This window comes from Aphelocoma coerulescens (genome assembly GCF_041296385.1).
Source record: "Aphelocoma coerulescens isolate FSJ_1873_10779 chromosome Z unlocalized genomic scaffold, UR_Acoe_1.0 ChrZ, whole genome shotgun sequence".
NCBI classification, from domain to species: domain Eukaryota; kingdom Metazoa; phylum Chordata; class Aves; order Passeriformes; family Corvidae; genus Aphelocoma; species Aphelocoma coerulescens.
The window spans coordinates 20,177,998-20,196,129 of record NW_027184085.1 but is presented as its reverse complement, the minus strand read 5'-3'; the positions used below and the strand labels follow the sequence as shown (position 1 = coordinate 20,196,129).

Sequence of the window (18,132 nt, the reverse complement as noted above, 5' to 3'; positions counted from 1 at the left end):
TGGCTGAAATAAATACCAGTTGAGAACAGAAGAAAATGATTTGTCGTTTCATGATGACTCTTATTCCAAGAATCAAATTATTAATTGATTTTTCCTTACCTTTATCTTTATTTTAATATAGTTCTGTATTGTGGTATCCCAGAGTGATAGGGAGGAGAAGAGAGATCCAGCAGGCAGGAATTGTGCAGCAAGATTTCTTTATTTAATTATTTTACTGCTTTTGTATAGACTTTTTTTCTTAATAGTCTAATTGGTCAAAGGATCAGCCACCCCTTGGGGTGATTGGCTAAAATCCTAAAACATCCATTGTCAAAATATTTTTCTACTGTACTATAAAGAAGGGTTTGCAAGGTCACAGGTGTTCATAGCTTATAGAACTCTACTAATATCTTCTGTGTGAGAGAAAAATATCCCATGGGACTGGAAAATAGCAAGAAAAATTCTTGCTAGCTGCATATTTGTATCCACAGTTCTATAGAAAAAGGGTATTGAGAAGCTATCCATATATGCTTGGTAAACCTGTTGCCCTTATAGCTACAGAACTTACACTAAAATCAGTGGTAGTTTTCTGAAGCACAAGTTGCTTTAAGTTATGACTAACTGCATTCCTGCTATGAGCACAATCCTATGAGGAATTGGAAGATCCACCTCAGGTATGAAGGAAAAAAGTAATATAGAAGAATTAAACTAATAAAGATTTGCTTTCAATGAACCCCAACAGAAGACAAATAAAAAATGGAGAAAGAAGTTAGGAAAAGTAACATATACATACCATAACCATAATCTTTTGAGGTGGCCTTCCCTACAATGGTCTCCAAAACAGCAGGCAAACAGATTTGTATACAGGTAACAACAATTATAGAGTGAGCATTGGTGTCCTGATTTGAGACAAATTTGGAGAAACTTCCAAATCTGAACATCCTCTGATAGAAGGCAGGTTACAGCCATCCTTCCCCCACCAGGTTCAGGAAAAATTTTCCTCAGAGGAAAGTGAAAGGAAAAAAAGAAATTATTTAACAGAGACAATGAAAAATGGGAAAAGAATAATGCTAGATTGTAAAACCTCTTGCTGTGAAGAGAGCCTGGTAAGATTTTAGAGTCCTTTCTTTGGGTGTGGCCTCTCTCTCTTTCCTCTTCAGAGCTGGGTCGGCCTAGGCCCCCTCCAGACCTCGTTGGAAACTTCTAAACAGTTCCAGAAGAGAAGAAGAAGGAGCTGAAGTCCCAGGGAAAAAAAATTTAACTCTCCATGTCTCTCTGGAGAAAACAGAGCCAAAAGCTGGCTGAAAAGCAGCAAAGGGTGCTTCCTCTGCTCTTGCCACCACAGAAGCATGACCTTGGAGCACAAACTGCTTTGAAAAGTTCATCTGGCTTTTATTTTCTTTCTCTTGTGCCCAGTTTTAAAGACACAGAAAGGCACAGGAATCATGTCTAGGCGCAGAGCAGCAAAAGGGGATACACATCATAAAGTCACCCCAAGACAATTGGTTAAACCATCATCAGAGTGACATGATAAACATTACAGCAAAACCTGGCATGTGCCCAAAGTCAGTAATGTAGCTCTAACAGAGGCGATCCTGTGGGTGAATAGTGATGAGTTCAAGAGAAATTAAATATTATATAGAAATAGAAGTTTGCTCCAACATTAACTAAGGTAGTTCAAGTAGAGGGAGAAGCTGTTTATAGAACTAGTTACTGATAATGCTCTTTGGAATTTGATACTGTAAACAGTAACTAAATAACTTCCTCATGTGAGAATTTCACATTTATCAAACTGAAAACTCTCAGGAAAAAGAACTTTACAGGCTTTTTTCTAGTGGGACAATGTTTGAAGAATCAAAACAGAAAAGAGCTTAGAGAGCTTCCCTGTGAGGTGGAGGGAATGAAGTAATTCTGATCAAACAGAAAATTATTAGAAAGAGATCTGAGACAGATAAAATAGGGATAAAGAAGTTATTTTTAGGCTTTTCTTAGTGTACAAACAGAAGGCTTGCAATTAAAAATGTAAAAACTCATTTATAATGCTTTACATAACACATAATTAAACTATTCAAACTTTGCCAAATGTTAACTAAGTGTGAAGAGCAAAAGCTGCTTTCTTTTTGAACCTGATATTTTAATGACCTTAGTTACTTTAAGGTTAAAAATGTATAGGAAGAGATATGAACAGATTATGTCTTCTTTTTGAACATCCATTAATCATTAGCTGTGGGGGACTGCAAAATCTCTCAAAATTTCTCCAGTAGGTATATCTTGAATAATTGCCTCGTGGAGGTTTACGGCCTCCTCTTGAACTCCAAGTGGTCACTGAAGCATCATTTGTCTCAAGGAGTGGAGCTTCTCCCTGCTGCAGTTATTTCTATACAACCAACCTGACTTTCTGCATTTAAGCGTTGGGGAGAGACACAAATGATGTTTGGATCCCATGAGACTTAAAAGAAAGGATCCCTGGTGATAGAAAAGAAGGAGAGGCATTTATCCTTTTTTGAACCTTATGTACTTATTTACCACTGAGTGAATGAGCAGATAGAATCATAGAATCATAAAATCATCTAGGCTGGAAGAGACCTCTAAGGTCTGTCGCGTCCACCTGTCCACCCAGCACCACCACTGTTACCTCTAGATCACTAAACCATATCGCTCAGCAGCAGGTTCAGATGCTGCTTAAACACCTCAAGGGATGGTGACTCCACCCTCTCCCCAGGAAGCCTGACCACCCTAACAGTGGAAAAATGTTTTCTAATATCTAATCTGAATCTCCCCTGTCTCAGCTTAAGGCCTTTTCCTCTAGACCTCTCACTGCAGGCACTGTAGGAGAGACCAGCCCCCACCTGGCTACACCCCCCTTTCAGGGGACTGTAGAGAGCGATGAGGTCTCCTCGGAACCTCCTTTTCTCGTGACTAAACAAACCCAGCTCCCTCAGCTATTACTCGTAAGACATTTTCTCTAGATGCTTCATGAGCCTTGTTGCCCTTTGCTGGACATGCTCCAGCTCCTCAATCTACTTCTCAAAGGGAGGGGCCCAGAACTGAACACAGTACTGAAGGTGAAGTTTCAGGGGTAGGACCACTTATTTAGTCCTGCTGGATAAACTATTCTTGATCCAGGCGAGGATGCCATTGGCCTTCTTAGTCACCTGGGCACACCCTGGCTCACGTTCAGCCACTGTCAACCACCATCCCCAAGTCCCTTTCTGTCAAGCAGCTCTCAAGCCGTTCCTCCCCCAGCCTGTGGAGCTGCCTGGGGTTGCTGTGACCCAGTGCAGGACCCTGCACTGGGCCTTGTTGAACCTCCTGCAGCTGAGACCTCATCCCACTGACGGAGTCTGTCCAGGTGTCTCTGCAGAGCCTTCCTACCCTCAAGCAGATCAACACTCCCACCCAAGTCGGTCTTGTCTGCAAATTTACTGAGGATGCACTTAATTCCCGCATCCAAATCATCAATAAAGATGTAAAACAGGACTGGCCCCAAAACTAAAGCCCTGGGGAACACCACTAGGGACCAGCCACCAACTGGATTTAACTCCATTCACCATGATTCTCTGGACCTAGTCACCCAGCCAGTTTTTTACCCATCAAAGAGTACCCATCCAAGCCATGTGCAGCCAGTTTTTCTAGGGGCTGCTGTGGGAGATGGCATCAAACACTTTAGTGAAGCCTAGCTAAACTTCATCCACAGCCTTCCCCTCATCTACTAAGTGGGTCACTGTGTTGTAGGAGGAGATCAGGTTGGTCAAACAGGACCTTCCTTTCATAAATCCATGTTGGCTGGGCCTGATTCCCTGGCTGTCCTGCATGTGCAGTGTAATGGCAGTCAGGATGATCTCTTCCATAACCTTGCCTGGAACTGAGGTTAGGCTGACAGGCCTGTAGTTCCTTGGGTCATCCTTCCGACCCTTCTTATTGATGGGTGTTACATTTGTTAACTTCCAATCAGCTGGAACTTCTCCAATTGACCAGGACTGCTGGCAGATGATTGAAAATAGTATGTGCAGTTCTTTCACCAATTTCCTCATTACTCTGAGGTGGATCCCACCAGCGGTCATAGACTTGTTCATGCCTAATTGGCATAGCAGGTCACTAACCATCTCTTCCTGGGTTGTGAGGGCTTCCCTCACCTCTCCATCACCAACTTCCAGGTCAGCGAGCAGGGTATCCCGAGGACAACTGGTCTAGGTTTTGAAGACTGAGGCAAAGAAGACTTTAAGTACCTCTGCCATTCGTCATCCCTTTCACTACAGTACCCTCTGCATTCAGCAAATGATGGAGAGACTCCTTGAGTCTCCTTTTGCTGACAATGTATTTATAGAAACCTTTTTTGTTTTTAACTGTAGCGGCCAAATCAAGTTGTAGTTGGACTTTGGCCCTTCTAATCTTTCCCTACATGACCTCGTGACATCCTTGTAGTTGTCCCAAGTCACCTGACCTTCCTTCTAGAGTCAAGAGATTGTCTTTTTTCCCCTAAGCTCTCTGCTTAATCAGGCTGCTCTTTTTCTCAGGTGACTTGTCTTCCTATACCTTAGGACAGACTGCTCCTGAATTTTTCACAATTCCTTTCTAAAGCACATTAGCCTTCCTAGACTCCCTTGCCTTCTAGGACAGACTCCCAAGGGACTCTGCCAATTGATCTCCTAAACAGGCCAAAGTCTGCCCACCATAAATCCAAGGAGGAAGTTCTGCTGGTGCCCCTCCTTCTTTCAGCCACTATTGCAACCTCTCACATTCCTGGTGCTCCAGGCGGTCACTGAGCAGCACATCACCCACCAGTCCTCTGTTCACAAACAACAGGTCCAGCAGAGCACCTGCTCAGGTAGGCTCATTTTCCAGTTGTATAAGGAAGTTGTCTCCCACACACTCCAGGAACCTCCTAGATGCTTCCTGTCTGCTGTGTTGTATTTCCAGCAGACATCTGGCAAGATGATGTTGTGCATGAGCAAAGGCTGGTGACCATGGGCCTTCTGGCAGCCATTTATAGAACACCCCAAGTGCCCATTCACCCTGGCTGGCTGGTCTCTGGCAGAATCCCTGCAGAGCTGTGCCCCGCTGACCTTCCCCACTCTTCACCCAGAGGCTCTCAGCTGTGTCATCTTCATCACCACCAATCTCAATACAATCAAAGCACTTCCTAACGCTATCCCACCACTTCCCCTGCTTCACCTGTCTCTCCTAAAGAGCTCATAGCCACCCATGGCAGCACCCCAGTCATGAGAGTCATCCCACCACATTTCCATGGTAGAAGTCACCACAGAGGAGGATGCAGCCACAGTTCAAAACATGAATCCATAAATGAATATACAAGACTTGCATAAGTAAGAAAATGGGTAACCTTTTTTTGGGTTCCTCTGTTGTGTGTTTGGATCCAGATATATTATTGACTTGAATGATATTGCAGACAAAAAGAGTCATAAATGCCATCTTCCTCAACTCTAGTGTCTCTCATTGTCTTGCAATAATTAAATACAAACAAATTTATCCCCATGATGACAATGTTAATCTGACATTGAGACAAACAAAACCAATATGTGCATTTATGCAGAAAACAGTTTATTCCATTTCTTGTTTGAAAAGCCTTAGCCAGCATAATTACTCACTATAGTCTTGCACAACCAGAAATGGAGGGTAAGCCAAATGCAATTGAATTCACGGGTGATATCATAATATTGATTTCTTACTAAAATGGAATATAGTGCAGAAGAGGACTGATAAAAAGTAAACAGTAGATGTGTGGCTGCAGTGCTAATTTTCATGGAGCCATCTTTAGAAAAACCTAAGAATAACTTTGTATAGTTAATGAATAAACTACTTTTTAATTTTTATTTTACATAATCAGTGTTGCGTGGGGGAAAATAGAATGTCCCACAGGTACTCAGAGAGGAAGGAGTAAAGAAACTTTAGCAGTACTCCTTTTTCTTCTAAAGGAGATGGACAGAAACAGGTAAAAACTGGCATTTTACTCTCCCCTCTGAAGAAGTGGAAAGACAGAAATTAATTGCTCCTCTCAGGGACATAATGCTACTCTTCTTTACAGTAATGCAATTGTGTATTGCACCAGAGTACAGGTTAAAAAAAGCTTGTCTAGCCTTTCATGACTAACATAAAATTTGTCTTATCAAGAAAAACTGTGACAAACCTTGTGGGATACATGATGTACTAGATGTATAAAACATATCGTGACTCTTTTGTATGAACAGTCATTAAGAGAAAATTATTGCAGAAAATGGAAAGGAAGAGTCTGGTTTGTTAAAATTTTCTTAATACCTTGTTTTATGTTTTTTCTTTTTAATGTTTTTCCTGGTTTTTGGATATTTTTTTTGTAGTGGCACAGAAACCGGTACTACAATGATGAGTTCTTTGATGTAAGTAAATGGAGGCAGCCTATAACCAAATTAGTAAATTGCTAGCTTTGCAACTGAGTTCATTGTAACATGTGCCTATGGGTAAGACTCATTCTCAAAAAGCCTACTTGTAGATGAAGATTCCTAGAAGTTTTAGCAGGATATTGCAGTACAATTACACAGTTGTAGTGTGCCATTCAGGTAGTTTTGAGGGCCTCAAAATCTGATCTCATCTGCTCAGGTGAGATTAAAAATGAGGAAACCCTAATTAGGTGATCTCAGCCTAAAAAACCTCATCCATTTTTACTTATTTTGAATTTAACTGAGTAACAACAGAAACTGTGAAGAGGGGGTTCAGATGACTTGACTAGAAAGGGAATGCTGAACGTCTGTGGCAGATATGATAGAGGTCCTGAGAGGACAGAAATTTTGCTTAGAGTTTAGGAGCTTATAAAGAGTGATTAACACATCATAAAAACGTTGAAAAAGAATTAATGTCATCAAGGAACAACATATGATTTCATAATTATATGAAACCTCCCATACTCTTTCCCTAGTGCTGAGATTTGATCAAATCTCACCTCAGTGTAGCTTCATGAGCTTTGTTCCATTGTAGCAGACAGGATCTGTATGGCTTATCTTGATAGTAAACTCACTCATTATATATTATCACATATATTGTGTTGCTCTCTGTGTGCCTCCAAGTGGCATAGTTAGCCAAAATATCTATTTGCCCTCATTGTATGGTTTCCTTTGCTGATGTCCTTTAAGGCCATCTGGTGAATAGACTGGAAATGAGGTGGGGGACAGTGGCCTGAGCTACTCATTGGTATCCTGGCCTTTTCCACTGTTTATTTCCCTGGTCAACTCAAGAGAGCCCACATTGTTGCTGTTATGAACACACAGAACTGATTGTTTCCTAGCAACACTGAGAACACATCTAAGATCTATGTGGATTCACAGACTGAACTCTGTCCAGCAGGTTTATTTTGAACTGGCTTAATCCCATACAAACACAACCAAGACAAGGTAGTAGTGCTGTCTTTCATCACTCTATACCCAAAGCCCTAGGATTTTTAAAACTGTTTGAAAACAGACAGCAATTTCCTGAGTTTTCTAGCTCTGCTGATAGAATTGGGTAGCTGAACAGCTTTGGTGAGAACAGGCTAAGAAACACTCTTCTTAGCATTTGATCATGGAAGGATTAAGAGGCTGTATGCTCAAGGCATCAACTTTTGTGTATGTTTTTTGTGGATTGATGAACTCTATTTGTTACATAAGAACACTGGGTGATTAACTTAACCTGAAACCCATTAGTCAGGAGGGTGCCTGAAAATGAGTGGCAACAATGAATGAACACTTATAAAACTGGCATCAGGTAAGGGATGCTGCTGAAGGGGCATGTCTGCCTTACACTGCATCCCTGGCTGTACACTCCAACTGCCTCAAGCACTAGCATTTGTGCATGGCACAGAAATTGTACCAGGAAAACTCATAAAGAAAAAGAAGGCAGCTGCAGCTGAGTAATTCCTCAAGAGCACATTTACGTCCAGCAAAAAATCCCACAACTTTTCTTCCTGAACAAGGCCCCAGGTTCTTTGGAATACATGGTGGTTTACTACTGTGCCAAATAATGCCCTAGGTAAAGGAGATTAATAGATCAGCAAAGACAATATCCTCATGGCCTTTGTCAATGTCAGTCTAAAAGCAGAGTCTGTGTGGGCCTCTGTAACTCCATGTGACTCATCTCTGTGCTGATAAAACAACTTGTTTTTCATTTAAAAGGATAAAGTTACTTTGCAAAGACAAAACCTTTATTGTCTATACATCAGCCCTGCTTTTTCCAAGCTGTATTTTTAAAATAATAATATTACAATAATTTAAATATGAGAAAATTGAAATTAAATCATAATAACATCTTTTTTAAAACTTGACATGGATTAATATACTGAACTGCAGGCACTACTGTTGAGCTCCAGCCAGTGTGCATAAAATTGGAGAATTTATATATTTTATAAGCAATAATTTTGAAACTCTGGTTTCTGTCTTTGTTGATAAGGAGACAATAATGCTTATTTAATTTACTTTTAATCTAATGTAGTATTGAAGTTCTGACATGATAAGAGCAGAAGTCATCAGTTGTTATACCTGCAACTCAATTGTAAGATTCATATACCTTAACTTTGTTTTGGAAAATCCTGATAAACTCATTTAGATTGGCCTGATAGTTAAAGGTGATGCCTTTAACTAAAGGTGAAGTCTGGTTAGAGATGTTTTTTCATAACTTATTGTTCTTATAGAATAATTTGTTTCTTTGTCTCCTCTGAAGTGAAATACTATACATAAAAAAAATGGCAAAAAATATCCTTGCAATAAAAATCTTTAGAGCATAAATCTCCTTAAATGAAAATTTATTTGAAAGTCTTTTAATGCTCATTGTATTAAAGTCCTTCCCATTTAGAAGCCAGTCTTTTTTTTTTGAAGGGGGTTCTTGGGGTAAGGTAACAAACCAAAAAACCTGAGTTTTTCTGCTAAAATGTATCCATAAATAAAATAACTAGTGAGAGAAAAACTAGAAATTATTGCAAAGCTTGGACTATATCAGCACTCCTTGTTTAAACAGTTATGCAAACATTGTATAAAACCTGTGAAAATTGCTTAAGATCTAGAATACTTCTGGAAGGGGGTATGTATTTTCAGCAAACGGTTTAAGCTAGTTATGTATTTTGCTATAAGATCAATGTGACTGTTAAATAAATAGATGAAATAATCTTAATTAGCTGTAAGAAAAAGCCTGATTTAACCAAGACGTTCCTCAGTGCTAGTTATCAATCTTAGAATTGTGTATGGGATGTTATTAAGATGATTTTTTTTTGCAAACTTTGAGAAAACATGAATTGCGAGTGAGTATTTTTTAATTAAATCGCAAATATCAGAACACAGTTTTTAACAATCCGTCCAGGCAATATTCTGGATTCTTGGGACTGCATTGCACCACAGAGGTGATTCTTACCAGCTTCTAATGCACCAGTTCTGTGCATTGCTGTCCCTTGTCTCTGACACGGATGTGCTGATAAAAACCTCAGCAGAGCTGGAACATTGCTTTGTTCCCCCCACAGCATGATTAAGATGACTTAAGTAGATTCTCCCAGAGTTTCTTCTGAAGTCAAATTCATGCTTAGCAGCTTTAGTATCAAGAATGTGCACAAATGGTTGAAAGACATTATCACAGCTCTTCCTTCATCACAGCTACACATCACTGTTATACAGAAGGGGCAACATGGAAAATGAATCCTAAATTCCAGTTTTCATAGAATGTCAACATTCCGAGAACTTTCTGCAAACTTATGAAAACTTATGTTCAAACAAACATGCTTGAAAGTCTCTTTACTTCACAGAGGGAGAATATGAAAGCAAACATCTTTTAAAACTGATGTTTATACTTCTAGACTTGCATAAAAGCTGCCCCATGATTTACTTAGCAGGCATCTCTAGTAACAGTTTCACTTCAGTGATATTGCTTGAATATACATAACACTTACTCATTTTAGATGAAGTGTTTACCTACTCTTCTATTACTTCTAAGAGTGTGAGGTAAAATGGATTATCCCCTCTTGTGAGCCCTGCTGAGTTATGATGTAATTTTAGTTACTACTGTAAACTCTTGGCAGAGAAAGGCAAAAGTACCAAATAAATATGTGTGCATGTTATAAAGAATTAGTTTCTGTCTTTAATAAAAATGATGAGTATAAGAGTTGCAGTAAGGCAGCTGAATGGAATGAGAATAGGACATGAGAACTTGTCATCAGCCCACTGTTTTCTATTATGATAGTGTCAAGTGGGATATCTGAGGCAATGGAAAATATGGTCAATACTATGGGAAAAAAAAAAAAGAGAGGCATTTCAGCATTCTGAGATGGTAGTTATTCCTGCTTCTTTCAGATTGTTCCTCTGGGTTGTCAGGCCCAGATTACTGATCTGGTTCTAAGTGTGCAATAAAGAGGGAATAGAAATGTCTGGCTTTGGAGCTGCGCCACCGAAAGCTGAAATCGCAGCATGTGAACTGTTGCAGTAATCCCTGCTGCAACAGTGAACCCAGCTGTACCATTCTCAAGGCATCTTAAAGCCATAAAGCAGCACTGCTACTTAGCATGTCCAGCATGGAGCTAACAGATCTTTCCAGGCCTGGCCTTGGGTGCCATTGTTTGGCGCAGAACTGGGAATGGTAAGGAGCAGCTTGAGAGATATCTCAGTATTTTGCAGCACCTAACTCAGCGCTGAAGCTGAGTGATGTGCTTATGTTCTACCCTCTGTTAGATCCCGGATGATTTTTGCAGGACTAAAGGAATGTCTCAGTGCTGCACAGCTCCTAGTGGGCCACAGCTCAGCAGCTTTTGGCTGGCTGGACAGGATGGCATGGAGAATTACGCAGCCCACTTCCTTGCTCTAAAAGAGGAAAAAATACTAAAATGGCACAAAAGTGATTCGGAAGTTGAAAATTTATACTTGTTGTGTTGTTGTACCAGCTTTGTAGTGTATTTATTCTGATTAGACTAATTGTAGGATTAATTTATTTTTTTTCCCACTTCAGAAGTATGAGTTTGACTCATATCCAGAATTTCACAAATTGGCTATACCCAGAAATAGGACACAGGAAACAGTTCTGCTACTGGTACCCAAAGTCAGTTACTGTCCTAGCTGATTCATCTTGTCCACAAAGTCAGGACTAAGCAGTTTACTAAACCTGGACTCATTTTGATCCAGAACAGTTTGGCTGAGAGCTATGCAGCTACAACACTAACTTTGGCCTTAAGATTTTTGGTCGCCTTCTGTTATCTTTCAGTGTTTTACAGAATAAAGCTTACATTTTTTTAAGTACTGTGAAATATTTTGTGCTTTATGAAAGATGGGAGCAGATACCCTGAAGTGGATCTTACAGTGAAATGAATGTCCTTGTGTGAAGAGGATGTGTTTCAATGATACAGTCACTTCAGACACTAAGTTCTTGTTTGCTTCTCTGTATTTTAAAGTTACAGCTGTATCTCAGAAGGTTTTGAACTGTGTAGTGATAATTCCTTTTGACTATACTTCCAAGATGCCTAGATAGAAAATTCAAGAAGGAACTATTTGGTAGGTTGCCTCCTGTCACGTGTTTCCTTTCACCTGTTTGGAACTTCTCTCACAGAAACCTGTACACACGCTATCAGTTTCAGTGAACTGAAATAATTAATTTCCTTCACTCCCTAGTTCCTTAATCCTTTAATTTTGAAATCATTACTGGAATATAATTTCTTGAATGCCACAAGTGCTGCATTTTATCATGGTGAAAAGTTTAAAAAAAGCCCAAGATTCAAATCCTTTTCAAACCAAAGTGTAATATGCAACTGCAGGAACAAAATGCTGCAATTAAATTATGGCATTTTAGTTTTACTTTGACAAATAGATAATACAGTTATAATCAGAGAGCATCAAGAACATGTAGTCTCTCCTTTTCTATTTTTGAAAAGTAGAATGAAATTTTTCAGAAAATAATGTTCTGACACCATTGTTAATGCCTTTTCTTTTTGTACTTACAGAGGACCCCCTTGTTTGCTGCTGTATCTTAACTGAGTAATATTAATGTTTTGCCTTTTTAAGTTTGTGTGTGTCAAGTTTTCATTTACTGTCAAGTCAGGTTGGATTGTATGACTATATGGTTTTCCAAGAATTTCCCTAGGTGCTTCACCTGGGTTATCTAAAGACATTAGGACATCATTTAGTTGCTTAAAAGTTTAAGTGGAATTTTGGTGTTTAAATGCTTAGTAGGATTAAAGACACTCTCACATCAAAAGGGTGAATTTTCCCTTAGTCTACATCTTCCACCTCCTACTCCCTCCCCTTCATCCACGGTTGCCTAAGTTGCGTCTCAATTTAATTCAGAGAGAAATGAATTTCGAACTCTGAAAAAAACTTAAAAATTAAAGCCGATTTAAAATATTTCAGTTGAAAAAGGACCCTGTCAACGTTTTCTCATTGGATTTCTCGCCAAAAAGTGTCTGGGATTAGCTTCACTTGGCCGTGTCAGTGCAAAACATCTCTGGAAACAGTTTCCCCAAGAGCTCGAATCCCCTGTGGCTTTGAAACGCTAATTTCAAGATAATCTAATTAGGCTAATGACTTGCCCACCACCATGCAAGAAAGCTGGGAGAATCTGCTCGAGATTTCCGTGCCTCCCAGACACGCTTTTTTTTTTTTAATTTTTATTTTTAAAATCAGGCTGGTGCTAAATAGCAAGAAGCACAAACTTTGATTTCACTGAAGGGGAACAGTCTTTAAAGAGGTAGTTGCTTAGAAGCCAACCATGTCATGCATTTAAGGAGACATTAAAAAGAAAATAGGTGTTGACAGTGAAAGCATAATGCATACTTAAATATCGATTACATTTCGTCTGTGTCTCAACAGCATTAAGGCTTCATTCAGTAGGACACAGATCTTGTAAATGTTAGTGTGAGCAGCTGGGACAACAGGCATGCAGGGGTGCAGCTCTGATCCAGCTAATCTCTATACCTTGATCATTTACAGAGGAGAAGGCAAGCAGAGAGATGCAGTCTGGAACCCTCGTAAAAAGGTACTGGCTGGAATCTGTCCAAACGTTTTGAAGCTGTAAATTCAGCTTGAACTGTTGACTGACAGAAGATGAAGGAAACCTGAGGGTGTGCAAAGCAGACTCTGAACGTCATCTCAAGTTTGATTAAGTTAGACTCAGCAAATCTTCCTGTTAAGCAATTACTTATTTGGCTCTTTGTGCTTACTGAGCTTGCATGGCAGAATTACAGAACAGAATGAAAGATCTCAAGTTATTAAAAACAATGAGCTGCAAGATAGTAGGAAACCTGTTATAGAAGTTGTGTTGGAGAACTTTCGTTTGCCTTTCACGGACAAATAGAGTTAATCCTGTAAACAAAACCACTTGTTTGTTTGTTTGTTTGTTTGTGGTTGTTGGTTCTACTTACTGGATAATAACTGATTTGCTTATGATGTGCCAATCTGACACTCTTTTTTATTTAAGATTGCTCTCACTGATATGTTTCTCATTTCACTTTCAGACACAGCCTTTTTCCCCTCCTATCGGATTGAACTACAACCTACAACATTTTATTGTTTTGGGATTTTTTCAGTCTTTTTTATCACTTATTTTTGTTGCTGTCGTGGTTGTTAATGTCGTGGGAGGACAGTCATTTCACTAGTGTGCTGTACCGTAATTCGCCTCTCGGGAGGGCCGAGGAGCAATATCGCCGTTCTACGGGGAACCGGGCGGGCGGGCAGTCGCGCACCGGCTCGTAGCCCTCGACGGCAGGGCGCTGGGCCGACGGCATGAATCATCACCAACAGGGCTTTCATTGCTACAGCACTCACCAGCGGCCGAGCGGGAGCCCTGTCGGGCTGCACAGGGGTCCCTCTCGAGACACACACGAGCGCTGCCGGCCGCGCTCCCGCTTCTCTGCCCCTGCATGGCTGGTGCCGCTCCCGGGCAGCCCCGGCAGCTCGCTGCGGCGGCCGGGCAGGCGAGTGCCGAGCCGCACGGCCAGGCCGGTCCCGTGCCGGCGGTGCCCGGCCGAGTCCCGCGGGCGCCGCGCCCTCGGGCGGCCACCGCCTGCCTGCAGGTGGCGATCGACACCTCCAGCGCCGCCCGCTCGGCACCCCAGCCCCAGGCAGCCCGGGCGTGCGCTGCCCTCGCGCCGCAGCCGGCAGTGCCCGCTCACAGAATTCCCTCTCCCCTTGTGTCCCCTCCGCCTCGGCGCTGGTCCTGCGGGATAGCCCAGAGCCACCGCTGCCGGGCGCGGAGCTGCGGAACGATTTGTAAAGGGCGGGGGTAAGAGGGGGAGTCGTGGAGAATTTCTCTGCGGTGTCCCTCCAAACAGGTGGGAACGAAGGGGAATGACATCCGCGCCCACCCGACGATGGCGACCTAGCGAGACCCCCGCGGAGGGGCGGAGGGTGGGGAGTGGACGGGGAGGGGGAGGGGCGAGGGGAAGGAGGCAAGGAGAGGAGGGAGAAAGGAGAGCGCGGAGAGGCAGAGCAGGGAGGAACGGCGCGGGAGAGCGGCAGAGCGAGGGGCAGCATCTCGGCAAGCGGCGGCAGGAGGGCCGCCCCCACCGCGCGGGGCTGCGCGCTGGGCAGAGGCGGCGGGGATGGGCGGGCGCGGGGCGGCTCCGCCAGCCGCCGTCCTCCGAGCTTCGGCCGCCTCCCGCCGCGCTATATAGGGGAGGGAGGGGTGGTGGAGCGGGGGGTGCCCGGCGTGGCCAAACCGCACGGGGCGCCGATGCCTCCTGCCAGGGGAGCGCACAAGTGACCGGCGCCTCTTCCCATGTCTATCTCCTGAAGCGACCCCCCCCAATCCCCCCCCGCCCGGCATGGATGTGGCCAACAACACTACCTCCCCAGCGCGCTCCCCCGAGGGAGCAAGCGGCCCCGGCCTCGCCGAGGTGACCCTGGGCTACCAGGTGCTCACCTCCCTGCTCCTGGGCACACTTATCCTGTGCGCCGTGAGTGGCAACGCCTGCGTGATCGCAGCTATCGCCCTGGAGCGCTCCCTGCAAACCGTGGCCAACTATTTGATCGGCTCGCTGGCCGTCACCGACCTCATGGTGTCCGTGCTGGTGCTGCCCATGGCGGCCCTCTACCAGGTGCTGAACAAGTGGACGCTGGGGCAGGTCACCTGCGACATCTTCATCTCGCTGGACGTGCTTTGCTGCACCTCTTCTATCCTGCACCTGTGCGCCATCGCTTTGGACAGGTACTGGGCCATCACGGACCCCATCGACTATGTTAACAAGCGAACTCCCCGGCGGGCGGCCGTGCTCATCAGCCTGACCTGGCTTATCGGCTTCTTGATATCCATCCCGCCCATGCTGGGCTGGAGGACGCCGGAGGACCGCTCGAACCCCGACGCCTGCACCATCAGCAAGGACCACGGGTACACCATCTACTCCACCTTCGGCGCCTTCTACATTCCGCTTCTTCTCATGCTGGTGCTCTACGGTCGCATCTTCAAGGCGGCACGCTTTAGAATCCGCAAGACAGTCAAGAAAGCAGAGAAGAAAAAAATCGCCGACACTTGCCTCACCCTCTCTCCGGCCACCGTGAAGAAAGGCAACGGGGAGCCCGGCAAGGGCTGGCGGCGGACTGTAGAGCCCAAACCCGGCGCTTGTGTCAACGGCGCGGTGCGGCAGGGCCAGGACGGGACCGCCCTGGAGATCATCGAGGTCCAGCACTGCAACAGTTCCTCCAAGACTCACTTGCCGCTACCCAGCGAGGCGTGCGGCTCCCCACCGCCGCCCTCCTTCGAGAGCCGCAACGAGAAGAACACGGAAGCCAAACGGAGAATGGCTCTGTCCCGGGAGAGGAAGACTGTCAAGACCCTGGGCATCATTATGGGCACCTTCATCCTCTGCTGGCTGCCGTTCTTCATCGTGGCCCTGGTCCTGCCCTTTTGTGACAGTAAGTGCTACATGCCCGAGTGGCTGGGGGCAGTCATCAACTGGCTGGGCTACTCCAACTCCCTTCTCAACCCCATTATCTATGCCTATTTCAACAAAGACTTCCAAAGTGCTTTTAAGAAAATTATCAAGTGCAAATTCTGCAGGCAGTGAAGCCCACCACTCCGGGACGGGGCAAGCGGGGTCCTGTTACTTCCTCCACCCGCCTGCCCCGAGCCGCAGTGTGCCCCCGCCCAGCCCCTGCTCAGCGCCGTCCGAAGGGCGGGGGACTCCGGCATCGCCGCTCCGCGCAGCGCGCCCGAGTCACTCTCTCTACGCCGGCTGGACAAGCCCCCCGGATCAGGGCAGGGCTCCGCTGGGGACGCCCAGCCCGGCAGGGCTCCGTGGCCGCCCTCGTCTCTCTGGGCCTCCGCTGCCGGGTGCCGGCGCTCCCGCCTCCCTCCCACTCTCCATCATTCTGGGTAGACTTAGGGTTTGCAGGTCGTTGCTTGTGGTGGCTGTAAACCACAGTGTCTGCCCGAGTAGCATCGGTAAAACAAAACCACCCTATGCAGGAAACCGCCGTGTTGGGGATTATTCTTGGATTTACCAGGCGACGGCGGTGGACTGAGTCCGACCTCGGTCTTGGCAGTGTGAGTATGGAGGCTGAAGGCGACTCCTCGAGCGGAGGAAGGAGCTTTGGGCGCGTTGCTTCCCTGTTTGTGAAACCCTCAAGTGGATGTTCTTGGGGGAAAAGCACCCGTGTTTGGTAATCTTGCAAAGTACCTAAAGCAATGTCCCCGTCTGCGTTACGTGTGCCTGACAGCTCTCCTGGTATGCTAAGACCTTCCAGTTCACCGAGGTTCCCTTTGTTACAACAGAGGGAATTGATGGGACTTAAAACCCCAACCGCACGCCTCATTATACATGGAGATTTATGGGGATTATTTTTTTTAAATGCCTTTGACCGAGTGTTTCCCAGCAAGGAAAGGCTTGGCGCCGTGCGACTGTCCCTGAGTTCACCGCGCACACAACGGCACAGGGAGTTTAAGCAGCCTGCGAAGTAGCGTTTCTTTCTTTTCTTTTTTTTTTTTTTTTTTTTTTCCTTCCGTAAGCCGCTTGAAAGTTTCTCCTGAGACGTTGCGGTTGCTTCGGAGGCAGTCAGCTGCGGCACATTTCGCTCGGGGAAAAAAAAAAAAAAAGAGAAAGAAAGACAAACAACAACAAAACGATCCAAACCGATCAACCAAAACATTGCCATGTGCTCCGTGGCGGTAGGGGAGGGGCCGAGATCATCAGCCAGCGGCAGTCGCAGGTGGGGAAAACAGCATCTCGGCGCAGACTGGGAAGGGACAGGCTCTCTCCTCCTCCGGGCGAGTCCCGGCGGGGGTAAGCACGACCTTCCCCGCAATCTGATAGCCACGGCCAGAAGAAGGCAGTGTCCTGAGGGTTCTCCTTGCCTGACCTGGCCGGTCGTCGGGGCGGATCTGTAAGCCTCTGTCCGCAAAGAGTCCCCGCTCTGCCGCTAGCCCAGCTTCTTGGCCCCGGGAAACCCGGTGTACGTCCCCTTCCCCGCCTGGCCCGGGGTTGGGGCAGGACTGCGTTGCCCGCCGCACAGCCCTTCTGCCCGTCCTGCCCCCTGCCCCTCCGCTGCCGTGCCCATCCCTCTCCCTCCGGCTGCGGCCGGGACCTGGGGCCGCTTTCGGCTCGGGAAGGAGGGGTAGGCACTGGGCCGGCTGCCGCTTACCCCTGCGACGGGTTGCCTGGAATGAATGCTTGACCAAATATATATATATATACACACATATATTTTTCCTGTTTATTTTTGTGTAATCTGTGTTGCTTGTAAGTAAAAGGGAATGTGAAATATGTGTGTCACGTGAATGTAAGTGTCCAGTAATTTCTGAACTCAACCGCTTACATTAAACGAAAACAGTGCTTTTGACAACCTCGGATATGCAGCTGATTTTCTGAAAAATCTTATTTGGCCTCATTTTCGCAATTAAAGTGATCTTTGATCTTATCTCTTCTTTGATCACTCCTAACCACACGTGTCCTAGATGTTCTCTAAGTGTCAGAGTGTCAGAGGAGTTAGTCTGGAGCGATTAGGGAGACGAAACTTCTCCTGAGGGCTCAGGTACCCGGTGACTTTGGGAGCACCCCGCTGGGGTGGGGTTGGGCAGAGCTGCCGGGCACCCTAGGGCAGGGAGCCGGGACGGGAGGGCCGGCGGTGCGGGGTGATTGCTGCTGTGCTCAGCACAGGAGGATGTGCCTCCTTCTCTGTGCCTCCTTCCTTAAATCCTGCCGACTCCACGCCTCCTGCACGTTTTGCCTTTTTCCAA

At 45.2% G+C, this 18,132-nt stretch overlaps 1 protein-coding gene across 2 annotated transcripts; it reads left to right on the top strand.

The window, feature by feature from the left end:
* The first annotated feature begins 14,638 nt into the window (after positions 1-14,638).
* Positions 14,639-17,964, top strand: HTR1A (5-hydroxytryptamine receptor 1A). Of its 2 annotated transcripts, XM_069001261.1 has the most exons (2): positions 14,639-15,812; positions 16,906-17,964. In XM_069001261.1, the coding sequence occupies exons 1-2, from the start codon at positions 14,726-14,728 to the stop codon at positions 16,911-16,913; spliced, it is 1,095 nt and encodes a 364-aa protein (XP_068857362.1). In that variant the 5' UTR covers positions 14,639-14,725; the 3' UTR covers positions 16,914-17,964. The 2 variants fall into 2 exon arrangements, with proteins under 2 accessions (XP_068857362.1, XP_068857361.1); XM_069001260.1 differs by having other exon boundaries at positions 14,639-17,964.
* The last annotated feature ends 168 nt before the right edge of the window (positions 17,965-18,132 follow it).

Coding starts and splice junctions, on each gene's coding strand:
- HTR1A (XM_069001260.1), top strand. CDS start 14,726: ATGGATGTGGCCAACAACACTACCTCCCCAGCGCGCTCCCCCGAGGGA.